This window comes from Lotus japonicus, chromosome 5 (genome assembly GCF_012489685.1).
Source record: "Lotus japonicus ecotype B-129 chromosome 5, LjGifu_v1.2".
Lineage (NCBI taxonomy): Eukaryota > Viridiplantae > Streptophyta > Magnoliopsida > Fabales > Fabaceae > Lotus > Lotus japonicus.
This window is the reverse complement of record NC_080045.1, coordinates 52,192,023-52,206,162: the sequence shown is the minus strand read 5'-3', so window position 1 is coordinate 52,206,162 and position 14,140 is coordinate 52,192,023. Positions and strand designations below refer to the sequence as shown.

At 39.9% G+C, this 14,140-nt stretch overlaps 1 protein-coding gene across 1 annotated transcript; it reads right to left on the bottom strand.

Annotated features, from left to right (window-relative positions):
* Positions 1-236: 236 nt before the first annotated feature.
* On the bottom strand, positions 237-13,860 carry LOC130718531 (serine/threonine-protein kinase EDR1). The gene is made up of 13 exons (XM_057569130.1): positions 13,262-13,860; positions 11,655-12,077; positions 11,449-11,552; positions 10,131-11,239; positions 4,282-4,322; positions 3,592-3,660; positions 3,196-3,296; positions 2,989-3,067; positions 2,802-2,900; positions 1,800-1,868; positions 1,645-1,694; positions 903-1,079; positions 237-750 (listed from the first exon to the last, which is right to left on the bottom strand). Exons 1-13 carry the CDS (start codon positions 13,709-13,711, stop codon positions 615-617), a joined length of 2,907 nt encoding a protein of 968 aa, XP_057425113.1. The 5' UTR covers positions 13,712-13,860; the 3' UTR covers positions 237-614.
* Between the last annotated feature and the right edge of the window lie 280 nt (positions 13,861-14,140).

Genomic DNA, 14,140 nt, shown 5'->3' with positions numbered 1-14,140 from the left:
TTTTGGGACCAAAATCAATTCTACGAGATAACTCCTAAATATCTATGTTGTCATTCAAACATGACCTTACTCAGTTGGAATTGATTCAGATTCCCAACAGCGAACCACACATTGTAAGATAACTTCCAAATATTCATAAGGATAGTTTCACTCTTGCCAACAGATATTCTTAATCAAGCTTTGTAACGAATCAAACGCATGCTAAAAATATGTATCATAAAAAATTGAAAAGGTGATTGCCCAAAAATAATTTATTTCTTCATGGTAACCTCATCTTCCTTTTCCTTGTCCAAAAGAATACTTCATCACAAGATAAAACATTGAGCAACCAAACCACTTCACCAAATTGTAGATTTCCCTAGTACATCTTAAGTATAGTTTGTTTAATTATTTACACATATTACCGAGTTTCAGTTCCTCGGACAAGCTATCAACACAATACAAAATGGCTCCGCAGTTGTTTGGCTGTAGCAGGAATTGCTATATTCCTCAACACAATCATTTGCCGTTACAAGTTTGATGAATTTTTTCTCTTTTATTGTGCTGTTACCTTTATCAGCACATGAGTAACTATGCAGAAATCCTACTTATTCACACTTGAGAAAAGAGATTTTTCATGGGGTAGAATTTACAGAAATCTCCTGCGGCAGAGGTGGAGCTACCTGGTCTTGATGAGATGGGATAACCAAACGCTGCAGGGGCTTCAGAGCCACCGTAAGCTGTGCAAACGAGGGGCGCAAATTTGGATCCCTGACACACAAGTTAGAGAAAAGAGAGGGGGGTAGAGAAAAAAGGTCATCAGTTGGAAATGAAGTATAATTACTCAATTTCATGAAATCATTTTAAGTAATGAAATGTAGAAGAAAAATTAATAGATCAAACTTCAAGTTGAGCTGGCTTACTGTTGCCAACATTCCCAGATTATTCTGGCAACTAAAGGATCAAGTTCCTTAGGAATTTCCAGTCTACGGTTTTGAAAGCCCACAGCACCAACAACTTGCATAGGATTCATTCCAGTCCACGGCAACCTTAGAGTGGCAAGCTCCCATAGGATGACCCCAAAACTATAAACATCACACCTGTAAATTTGAGATGAATCAAATGATAATTAGCAGAGATGCATTAATAGACACAGTTGTTGTTGCAAGTAGAAACAAGCATATATAATTGAATCTGAATATGTTCAAATTCTAGAGTTCAGAAATTCTAGAATCGCCCTTTTCAAGGAGGTATGGCAAAATGAAATTCCATGCTTATAAGATTATAGTGGTCCGAACTGCCATCACCAAGTGGTTTATATTTGGAGAAAAAAATTTCAGTAATAGCACACACCAAAAGAACGGGGGGATTACTATTAAATGCCCAACAATTACAGGATTTCAGAAGAAAAAGCGTTTTTCATCTGGCAAAAGTCTGTCAGAAATGCCTATTGAACCAATTTTATTAGGGTTATGAAGCAGTTGATATATTGTTTTATTAGAAGCAGACTGGCAGCTAGGACTAGCTTAATACCTTCCACATTTTTAGAGACCCACAAAAGATTTAGGACACTGATTAAAAACAAAAACTGATAACATAAATGAGATATAAAATATCAATTATAATCCAGAAAAAATAAACTGTCTTAAATTAAGAATAACTCACTTCTCATTTGAAGGCTCATTGCGGAGAACTTCAGGAGCCATCCATTCCGGCTAACATGATGAAAAATCAAGTCAGGTATACCAAAGGCAGATAAGACATACACAGCATGCGCCTGAACAATGAGCAAAAACATAACAATTTTCTCAAATTCTCACCGTTCCAGCAGTTGATTTGGATGACAAAAATGTGTTGTGCTTCAAGCGTGACAACCCAAAATCACAAACCTGTAGAATGAGTGGCTTACTTTTAAGTTCAAATTAAGTAAAATCCACATAGCTCAGAAATCGTATTTTTCCATAGTACAAAAAATGTCAAGAAAATTAAAAAAAAAAACACCAACTGCAGGAATATTGCTTCATAATTTGCTATACTATCATATAGGCAAAAAATCATACCAAATTCTAGCACGGAAAAATTTCACAGGTTTAATTGGAATTGAATTTAAAAGGATAATATTGATATATATATATATATTTTAAAAAAAGAGGTCCCGCATAAAAGGTCCAAATTGATACACAAAGCAAAACATTTTTTTTGTTTAGGTTGTTCAGATTGTGAGCCTTTCAATTATTAGGGTATTGTTTAGTGTAGAAAATTAGACAAATGGGTTCAAGTTAGGCACCAATATAAACCAACTTAACCCGCATATACCCTCCATGTCAAATGAAATGCAGGTATTTTGTGTACAAGCAGGAAGCATCCATAAATAGTTCTTGCCATATGACTTCAACTGGGCTAATATAGGCATTAGCAATTCATTTTTAACTTGACACAAACACCAAACGGACCATTCAGGTGATTGTCAACTTTTGCATCTGCATCCCTCTACGATCATAGAAGTTACAGTCAACAGCAAAATGCATAGTCTCTTATGTTTACACACCTTTTGAGTGACATCCCAAGACCACACTCCCAATATAATGAAAATAAGAAACAAGTTTTAAGTATAAACTAGATCAGAAATAGAACCAAAATTCATAGCTTGCACAAGAAATCAGATAACCATATTTAACACTACTTCCAAAATTAACCAAGTTGACTTCACCAAACCAACAAATATATAATCTGATGTGCGAACAAAGAATTCGGGAACCCATATAAACAAGAGAAATGACAAACAAGGCATATTGACAACTTATGAGTTTTCAATCATATACCTTAACGTTCCAGTTCTTATCAACCAAAAGATTTGGGGACTTTAGATCTCGGTGAACAATTGTTGGTGTGCTGGTGTGTAAGCAATTCATGCCCCTAGCCTGTAAATTGGAGTGTTATAAAATTGAAAGTTCATTAATGTAAATGATGGTTGAAACTTCACAGGGAAGATTGGTAAATATTCCATACCACATCCAGAGCCATTTTTATTCTCTGTTTCTCATCGAGCTGACAATTAGGGCGATGGAGAATCCGGTACAGGCTTCCTCTGTAATATGATACATTTAAATATGAGAGTAGTAACTTGCAACAGAGATAAAATTCACATGCCTGATAAATAGCACCATTATTTTGTTAAATAAACAATGATGATGAAAAAGTCAAAAAGGTATCTACCTTGGAAGAAACTCTGAAATGATTGAGAGGTTGGGAGGCCGAGTAACAGCACCCATAAAAAGAACAACATTTGGATGCCGCAGCCTACGCATTATCCGTACCTTACAGCAAAAAGATGAATAGCATATTAGTTTTGGCCTTCAAGCGCAAAATAATGGTTGAACCTTGCCCGTGTAACCATTTTCTTTAATATTACTTTGCATTTCCTACACATCAAATACTCCCTATCAAGTTTCTCATTTCTTTTCTTCACTGGTAGTTTGACCCGAATGTTCTGATTAGTTTATGTTAAATTAACAATTATTTTCTTAAAGTACACAAGGTTTCACTATTTCTTTTATAAAAATAAGAAGAGTGATGGTTGTAAGCAAAAAAAAAAACTAAATTACTGCTTACTTCTCTTTTGAACTCAGACAAGGCAGCGCCTGAAAAATCCTGATCCAAAAATTTCTTCACAGCAACCTCCTAATATTTCAACAGTAGATCATCAGTGCACTTGAATAAAGAGCCACAAGGCATGTACACAGGAAGCAACTATACATAACAATGAAAGTTCATGAAGAAGGGTCTCTAAATGATCTGAATAGTCCAGACTTTTGTATTTTATTATAATCATCATAATTATTATTGTTATTATTTAAATGATTTCTTTTACATTTGAATCGTCCAAGACAGGAAAGACTTGTCATTGTCATGAACAAATTATCCCAAAAAGTTTTTGGGTAAATGACAAATGAATGATCATATTATTTTCTCACGCAAGAGCCCATTGGACTTGAAGCGTGGACTATGCACAGAACAATCTACATGTGCTGAAATTCAATATATTTTTATTAGAATAGTGAGTGCAACAAGAATCGAACTATAGATCACTTGGTCATAGAGCCTCTGAAACCATGTAATGAACCCCCATTATTCCAAAAGCTTAAGTTGTTGGGTAAAGGACACATGAAAGATTTCATATTATATTTCTAACTGTCATCAATCAAAATATGATGATATAAGCATATAAGCATTTTAAAGATCAATCTAGATTCTAGAACAATAATCTTCCTTGCAAGTACATAAAGGAATAATAGTACTCACCGTGCCGTTCCAGTCTGCATGGTATACCTCCCCATATGAACCTATTTGAAAGAAAGCATGAATATAAAAAAATAAAATTAATACAATCAGAAACATAATTAAAGGCATGCTAAACTTAAAAACTCTACGAGCCTCCCAAACAAAAACTAAATATACTTATGAATCCTAGCATATGGTAAATCACATGTAAAAATAAGAAATTTGAGAATTTGAACGAGCTTGTCACAGCCTTGGGACCATGCTTGCACAAATAGAAAAGCCAAAAAATATGACATTTAATCAATTAAAAAATAGTAGAAATTGTGGTTAGACCTAGGTCATTAATGATTGATTTGCATCTGAGGAAAATTTCACTTAACATACTTAATGAAATAGTAGAGTGTTAGGTACCAGAAAACAGAGTAGGAAAATAGAGACTGAGTATACTAGATTAGCACTGAATCCTCTGGTATGAACCCAGAAGCAGTGTTTGCAGTAATACAAAGGAAAGCAAATGAAGAAGAAAATGAACAAGAGCAAATTCGAGAGTGCTCTATCTCTCCCAAGTCCTAGCCAATTTCTGCCTACCTCTCTCTCTCTCTATACTAACATATATATCCTTAGCTAATAGTACTGGTCCCCTCCTTATCATTGAGAATCTGCCACCTCACCAGGTGGTGGTTATTTTGGGATCCTAAGCTTCTAGAATGTTGGCCTCCAGCTGTGGCTTGGGCCTCCTAGCATAGACGTTGCCAAACCTGGGCCTGGAGCTTGGGTTTGCAACATCTCTCCCCCCTTGAAGACTCAGCTTGTCCTCAAGCTGATGATTAGGGAACTGGTCCAGCAACTTACTGAAATCCTCCCATGAGTCTTCAAATGTTGGTAGGTCCTTCCACCTGATTAGCACTTCTAAGTCCCCATCCCTGTTTTCCCTGGTGTCCATAATAGCTTCTGGTTCGACCTTGAGTTCCCATTCTTCAGTAAGAGCTGCTGGTAATGGTTGGCTTTGAACTCCTGCATTCACAGCCTTCTTGAGCAGGGAAATATGGAAGACAGGATGCATTTGGCTTCCTTCTGGCAACTGCAGTTTATAGGCAGCTGGGTTGATCTTTGCTATAATTGGATAAGGTCCATAATACCTAGGACTCAACTTCTGATTGCTTCTCTTAGCCAAACTCTTGAGCTTATAGGGTTGAATCTTCAGATAAACCAGATCCCCCACTTCATATTGAACATCCCTTCTATGCTTGTTGGCCTGCTGCCTCATTCTATTTTGTGCCTTCTCTAGATTACTCTTGAGCTCCTCAAGAATTAGATTCCTCTCAGCAGTCCATTTCTCCACTTCATCTACTGATGTTAAAGAATCATTTCCCTTAAAAATCACAGGTGATTCTCTCCCATAAAGAGCCTTGAAAGGAGTGGTTTTGATGGCTGAATGGTAATTTGTATTGTACCAGAATTCTGCCCAACTCAGCCATTTGGGCCATTGCTTTGGTTTGGACCCTGTTACACACCTTAGATATGTCTCAACACATCTATTAACCACCTCAGTTTGTCCATCTGTCTGAGGGTGGTATGCAGAGCTGAATTTCAATTTTGTGCCAGCTAGTTTGAACATCTCTGACCAGAATGTGCTGAGAAATACTCTGTCTCTATCAGACACAATGGAGGTGGGAAAACCATGTAGTTTTACCACTTCTTTGATGAATACTTCAGCAATCTCCTTGGCATTGTAGGGGTGAGATAAAGCAATGAAGTGTGCATACTTAGTAAACCTGTCTACTACCACTAGTATGGTATCTTTTCCCATGACTTTAGGGAGGCCTCCAATGAAATCCATGGATATATCAGTCCAACCTTGAGAGGGTATAGGGAGTGGTTGAAGAAATCCTGCTGGATTTAGTGCCTCATATTTGTTCCTCTGACACACCTCACACTTTTGTACATAATTTTGAATGTCTAGCTTCATGCCTTCCCAGTAGAATAAAGCTGATATTCTCTTGTAGGTTCTGAAAATTCCAGCATGGCCTCCTAAGGCTGTATCATGAAATTCCTTCAGAACAGTGAGAATTTTGGTAGAGCCCTTAGGGAGAACTATTCTGTCTTTGTATAGCAATCTTCCCCTCTTCAGTTGATAACCAATAGCAGAATTCCCTTGAGTGGCTAACTCCTGCAGAACCTTTCTATATCTTTCATCCCCTAATATCTCAGCTTCCAAATCTGCCCATTCAGCACACTGGACTGAGGATATGGCAGAGAATTGCAACTTCCTGGATAAAGCATCAGCTGCTTTGTTTTCAATCCCAGGCTTGTACTTAATTTCAAAATCATAGCCCATCAACTTGCTCATCCACTTTTGTTGTTCTTCCCCCATTATTCTCTGATCTGCTAGAAATCTCAAGCTTCTCTGATCAGTGTGTATGACAAACTGGCTCCCTAGGAGATAATGTCTCCATTTTTGCACAGCAAGAACCACTGCCATCAATTCTCTTTCATAAACAGATTTGGCTTGAGCCCTATCAGATAAAGTTTTGCTCATATAGGCAACTGGTCTTCCTTCCTGCATAAGGACAGCTCCAAGTCCCTTCCCAGAAGCATCTGTTTCCAGAATGAAAGGTTTGTCAAAATTGGGTGGAACAAGAACTGGAACAGTAGTCATCACTTCCTTCAACTTCACAAAAGCTTGGGTGGCTTCTTCAGTCCACTGGAAGCTATTCTTCTTGAGCAATTGATTTAGAGGTTGTGCTAGTTTGCTGTAATTTTTCACAAATCTTCTGTAGTACCCTGTGAGTCCTAAGAACCCTCTTAATCCTTTCACCTCCTTAGGAATAGGCCAATCTAGCATATCTTTAATCTTGCTAGGATCAGCCGCAACTCCTGCTTGTGATATGACATGTCCTAAATAAATTATCTCAGGTTGACCAAAAGAACATTTCTTCTGGTTTGCAACCAGATTGTTTTCCTTCAACACTTGTAAGACAATCCTTAAGTGGTCCTTGTGCAGCTCTTCATTCTTACTATAAATGAGGATATCATAAAAAAAAACAAGTACAAACTTCCTCAAGTAAGGTCTCAACACTTGGTTCATGAGTGCTTGAAATGTAGATGGTGCATTTGTCAATCCAAAAGGGAGGACCAAGTATTCATAATGCCCTTCATGGGTTCTAAAAGCTGTCTTAGGGATGTCTTCTTCTTTCATCCTAATCTGGTGGTACCCTGATTTTAAATCCAGCTTTGAGAAAACCACAGCAGCCCCAATTTCATCCAAGAGTTCATCAATAATTGGTATAGGGAATTTGTCAGGAATAGTGGCCTTGTTAATGGCTCTATAATCTACACAAAATCTCCATCCCCCATCTTTCTTTTTTACAAGAATAGCTGGGCTGCTGAAAGGACTAGTACTATGCCTAATTATTCCAGAATTCAACATTTCTTTCACCAACTTCTCAATTTCATTCTTTTGATAGAAAGGGTACCTGTAAGGTCTGATGTTGGGAATGGAAGCTCCCTCTTGTAATTGAATAGCATGGTCAGTGGTCCTTCTTGGTGGTAGTCCCTTAGGCTCTTGGAACACTTCTGGATATTCTTCCAGAATTTTCCTCATTCCTTCTGGCACTTCAGCTTCTGTCTTTTCTTCTTCCTTCTGATACTCATAAGATAAGTAGTACCCCTCTGCTTCCTGCTGTTCAGTGATCTTAATTGATTTCCAATTAGCAGCCACCTTGCACACTGAGGGCTCCCCTTGCAGAACCATCTTCTGCCCTTGAGAAACCCATTGTATGATGAGTTCTTGGAAATTTGCTTCAATATTTCCCAGACTAGCAAGCCAGTCCATTCCCAGAACCACTTCTGTACCTCCCAATCCTAGTATAAAGAAGTGCTGCATAATGGGAATTCCCTGGACTTCTAGTTTCAAGTTCTTGCATACCCCAGAGTTCCTCTCCTTTGCCCCATTCCCCACTTCTACAACGTATTCAGAGGTTGCAATGACTGGAATTTCTAGTTCAACTACAAGGTCTTGGGAGATGAAATTGATGGTTGCTCCACAATCTATTAAAATCAGAACTTCCCTATTTCCTATCTTCCCTTTCACTTTGAAGGATCGGTTGGAAGTTAACCCTTCCTTGCTGTTCAATGACAACTGGAGAACCTTCCCTTCCAGCACAAATTCCCAATCCTCAGCTTCCTCAAAAATCTCCTCTTCCTCCTCATCCTCCTCTACTTCCATCAGAATGAGTTGGTAGTTTTTCATGGAGCAAATGTGTTCTTTCCCCCATTTGTCTCCACACTTAAAGCATAATCCCTTCCTGCTTCTCTCTTGGAGTTCAGTTTGGGTCAACCTCTGCCCTCCATTCCACTTCTTTTCTGGTTGTTTTCCTTCTGTGTCCTGATTACCAGTGCCTCCTTTGTTCTGGAGACTTTTCCCTTCATTGTCTTGATTTCCTGTACCCCCTTTGCTCTGGAAATTCACATAAGAGTTTGCAATTCTTCCCATGCTGTCCCCTGTACTGGAATAATACCTTCCCCCAACACCCCCTTTTTCCTTCCATCCCCTTTTGTCTTCCTCCTTAGGTTTGCCTCCTCTCATAGCTGTGTTTTTCTCTTCGAGCAACAACGCTCGATCCATTAATTCTGCTAGATCATCAGCAGGGTACAGCTTCATTTCAGCTTTGATTTCTTCTTGCAACCCGTTTAAGAATACTCCTTTCAGCACCTCTCTGTCAGCGTTCCTCATGGGCGCTGCTAGTAACTCAAAATTCTCCTTGTACTCCATAACGCTTCCTTTCTGTTTCACACTCAACAGAGGACCAAACGGGTTCTGGAGAAGTGCGGGTTGGAAACGGCGAAACAGAGCTTGTTTGAAAGGTTCCCAAGCTCGCTCTAATGTCTGCTCTTCCCACCACTGAAACCACCCAAGAGCACGATCCTCCATGGCGATCATCACCATCTCGATCTTCTCCGCTTCCTCGACCCGGCTGAGTCGGAAAAACCGCTCAACCTTGGTGACCCACCCGTAAGCGTCGTTTCCATTGAACATCGGGATGTCCACTCGTCTTCCTGTGACGGCGCGCAAATGGCTCCGGTGGTGATAGTGCTCGTGGTGTTCTCTGCTGCGCGACGCTGTTCGCGACCCGGTACGCGACCCGGTTCGTGACCCGTCATAAGTTCTCGCTGTTGAGACTGAGTTGTGCTCGCGTGAGCTCCTCCGATGCCGCGGGGTATTAGAACGCCCCCTGGTTCGCCGTCGGTCGCGACTCAGGAAGAGTCGCCGGAGTTCTTCAAACTGTTCGTGAGCCACCTCTTTCATCTCAGTAAGGGAACGCTCCAAATCATCCACTCTTGATTCCATCGCACCGCGGGTCAGCACCATACAGCTCCCTTTTTGGATCGGGAGCTCTGATACCAATGTTAGGTACCAGAAAACAGAGTAGGAAAATAGAGACTGAGTATACTAGATTAGCACTGAATCCTCTGGTATGAACCCAGAAGCAGTGTTTGCAGTAATACAAAGGAAAGCAAATGAAGAAGAAAATGAACAAGAGCAAATTCGAGAGTGCTCTATCTCTCCCAAGTCCTAGCCAATTTCTGCCTACCTCTCTCTCTCTCTATACTAACATATATATCCTTAGCTAATAGTACTGGTCCCCTCCTTATCATTGAGAATCTGCCACCTCACCAGGTGGTGGTTATGTTGGGATCCTAAGCTTCTAGAATGTTGGCCTCCAGCTGTGGCTTGGGCCTCCTAGCATAGACGTTGCCAAACCTGGGCCTGGAGCTTGGGTTTGCAACATAGAGCAAAGCCACATCAAGTTCCCAGTACATATTAATGACATGTAAACAAGAAAATAAGAACAACTCATGCACATTACCTAGACCAATTCTTTCACCAAGAACCAGATCCTCCCATGGAATCTCACATTCACCAACGTCTACATCATCCAATATTGAAGAATCAACCCTGTTTGTAACATAATCAAATGAAGAGCTAGGACTCTCTGGATCTTTTAATTTCAAATTGCTTCCCATGAATCTGTCATGTATGCACTTCCTTCGGTCATGATGTCTGAATTCAATGTTTTCAGGTTCTTTAACTGCCTCTGCCATGACATTTTGAGAGTTATCCCAATTCCTCCTGTTAAAATCGGCATTGGGATCCTCAATCCGGTTCAGTCCACCTACACCAACTGGTGAGGCTGAACTAGTAGCTTGTGCCGAAGTTTGAGTATTTACATCATTATTTATATTTGAAATGTATGACAATTTAGAATTATGGAGATCAGTATTTTCAGATGAAGAAGCATTGGAAACAAATAAAGGACGGTTATATTCATTATTGTTATAATTAGTTTTCCTCGGGACCTCATTATAGGCATGGCGATTCTTCCACATCAGTGGTCCAACTGGTTGAGCAGAATTAGTATTGTTTTTAGTGTTCTGGAGCTCAGGCGGTTTATTTTCCACAGGTTTATTAAGCACAGAGGTCTTCCTAGTGCCTTTCATCAGGAATGGGTTAAGATCAGCAAAAAGGTTCTGAGAGTCATTGAGATTGTTCTGGGCATATGGTACAACATTAACATTCAATCTCGTCCCATCACCAACTGCATTCATTCCAAGAGTCCCTTTGTACAGAGAAATACCATGCGAGGGTTCTGAATTTCCCAGTTGGTTAGGAATCCCTTTATTAGGAATTTTAGAAGGACCAACGTCAGTATCTCTGCTTAAACCCAAGTTCAAAGGCATATACTCTGACTTCTCGACATATGACTTTCCATTCCAGGGTGGTGAATGATCTTTTATCACAGAAGTTTGACTGCTACCTTCACCATGAGATGGCAGGATAGGTCTTGAGTAAGAAAATCCAGCTTCCTTAGTGGAAGGCAAACTCGGTAAAATCTTGGGAAAGGCATTATCCTTTGTATTCAAAATATCAGCTGGAATAAGAGTTCCAGGGGCAGCCATGAGATCAACTAAAAACTCCCTGAAAGCACAATAGGTAATATCAGTACCATGGAACCTGAATAGCAACCTAAACTCTCTGGGCACACAAATAGAGACTTTGCACTTTTGCAGTGATTACATCAAGCATTGCCAAGTGCCAACAGCAACAAATAGACATGTAGATGACAAGCATATGGACACACAAATTAGGAAGTTAACAAATGCATGAAAGATAATAAAAGCCTTAACCTTTCATCCTCCAACTTTATAATGTTGACAGCATCATCCTCAACACCAGTGTAATGACTACCTTTGACCAATCTACAAGGCATCTTAATTTTGTCAGCTAATACCTACATTCGCAAAAACGAAAAACAACAATTATATTACAGCCGACAGATTGATACACACACACACACACACACATATAAGGATTTAAAAGTCACAATGCTAACCTTGAAAAGCAAAGCACGATGCCTAGAAAGCCCAATATTTAAGGACCCTAGAGGCAAAACACTTGTGTGAAGAGATGTCCTTAGCTCTGTACTTGTTTCCGTCCATCTTGCCAATATAATATTAGCATCCTTCACAGGACCACCCATATGGTTTGTAACAAGCTCAGCAAGCCTTTGTACCAAAATACCAATCTCTGTGACAGGGCAGTCTAATGCAATACAATGTGCAATTTGCATCAGCTCTTCCAAGGCAGGATCAATTGTCGGATTAACTATGACCACTTCAAAGCTAGAACTACCAGGATTTGCTTCAAGGTCTGCTATAGATGGCATCTTTCCTTGCATTGCCGAATCGTTATAGAGCCCAAATACATCATAAAAACCATCTACTACTTTCTCTTCATAGTCCAGCACATTGTACTCCTGGTCAAAGAAATAGAAATGCAAGACAATCAAAACGGGAGCTGTTGAAGAAACAAGCATAAAATGGAAAGGTGAAAAGCGTATCGGTGGAGATAAAACAAGTGGCAGATGTTTCATGTTCACTACATATGATTTGTAACTTGATTATTTATATCTAGATGCTCAACCAACGAAGGACGAACATAAATGAAAGAGTACATGTTCACTTAGTGCAATAACCAAGTACAAGACATTAAGCTATACAAGGTGATGGAGGTACATGACTGTGTTATAGAATAATTACTTCACCTAAAGAAGCAGTAAAGCACAAAAACATATTGATACAATCTCTTAGAAAAGGTTATGCTATGCATAGAAAACTAGTGCAATTTGTAACAATAATGTAATGCTATGCATAAAAAACTATCCACACAGAAATTCAATCACAAACACAACAGCCATAAAGCAGCAACTGCTAATTACAGCAGAAAAATCACATTACGTAAAAATGTAAACTGTCTAAGCAAATGCTTGCCAATGAACAACAACAAAAGCCTTATCCCACTAAGTGAGGTCAGCTATATGGATCACAGTACGCCATTGAGCTCGATCAAAAACTAAATTATGAGGGATAGCGGATACTATTGATATGAGATCATTTTTAACAATATCACCCCATGTTCTTACTGGTCACCCTCTACCTCTCTTTGCCGATGAACCAGTATAAAAATTCAATCAGGAACATGTTCTTTCCCAATGTCAAGCACACAGACCAACACCAGTGGTTCTAAAAAATAACGATCCACATTTCTAATTTTTAGCAATGTATTTACATTTCCTAATAAACAGCTAAATCCTCAACATAGCTTGACCTCAATTGACTCCATAAATCTATCCAGACTATAAACATAGAAATATTCAATTAAGTCTAACGATTCAACCGAGACAGCAGCTTCTGCTAAAAGGCCAATAAACCTAGGCACTTCACCCTGATTGCTAGCCCTAATCACACACAAAGCCCTAAGCCTTAGCTCCAATAAACAATCGAATCCACTACAAGAACAAACTAACTAAAGCTACGAAAAACAAAATCCAGAACAAAAATTTATCATCATAATCTTCTATAATTCACAGGTTAATATCAATTAATTATCACTAAACACCAACATTGCAGGCAGTGTAATTCGACAATCGACCAAGCTTACCCAGTACTGCCTAGACAGCGCTTCCGCCACATCGTCCTTATTCCTCGCCGAATCCATCCGATGACCTCCCAGGCTCAGCAGCGTGGCGGCATGGATCTGATCCTTCTCAGGATCATCACGGAAGTCTGAATTGGAAGCACTGATAGCTAGGGCAAGCTGCACCTGAAACTCCTCCTCCGACGAGAAAAAATCCTGCCGAGAAACCATCGGGGCGGGGACGGGAGCAGGCGGCGCGGGAGGTGCCGGTGCCGGCGACGCGGAAGGAGTGGCCGGAGATGCGGCGGAGTTCTGAGCGTGCTCGGCGGCGCAGGAGGGCGAGGGTGCAGGTGGCGGCGTGGTTTCGTTGGATCGATGAGGATCGTGACTGCTCCCTATGTGAAGCTTCTTGAAGATGTTCTTCATCCTCTCTTTCTTCTCCGTTGGCTTTTCCTTCTTCGCTCTCTCACTCATCGGAATTTGATTCTCTCTCTGATTTGTTTTCTCTCCGTTTTCTGTTCTCTCCTTTTTTTTTTCTTTCTTCGCGTTTTCTATCTGGTTCTGTTGAGAGGGTCAAGGAAGACGAGGGGAAAGTGAAGGAGGGAAAAAATGAAGGAGGAGGAGTAGAAGAAGTGAAGAAGAGAAGACTAGTGTTGTTGGCCGGTGAACAAAAGGGCATAGAAGGAGGGTTAATTACGAAAATGACATGCACAGTTGGATACGCTAAAATCACACCGCGGAATGAACGCGCCAATTCGATGTGGACCTACGTGTCACTTCAATAGTCTACGTGTACGTCGAGATCATCATCTTTCTTTCTCAGGAAGAAAACACCTGCTCTCAAAAAATTAGGAAAATAAATTGAAAAAAAAATAAATTCTCCATGGATTAAGAATTTTTGTT

What these genes read in the sequence shown, in the direction of transcription:
- LOC130718531 (XM_057569130.1), bottom strand. Translation starts at nt 13,711, where the DNA reads ATGAGTGAGAGAGCGAAGAAGGAAAAGCCAACGGAGAAGAAAGAGAGG. An exon ending in ATCGTGCTTTGCTTTTCAAG is followed by an intron (nt 11,553 to 11,654) that starts GTTAGCATTGTG and finishes TTGCGAATGTAG; the next exon opens with GTATTAGCTGACAAAATTAA. An exon ending in ATAAGAACTGGAACGTTAAG is followed by an intron (nt 1,869 to 2,801) that starts GTATATGATTGA and finishes CTCATTCTACAG; the next exon opens with GTTTGTGATTTTGGGTTGTC.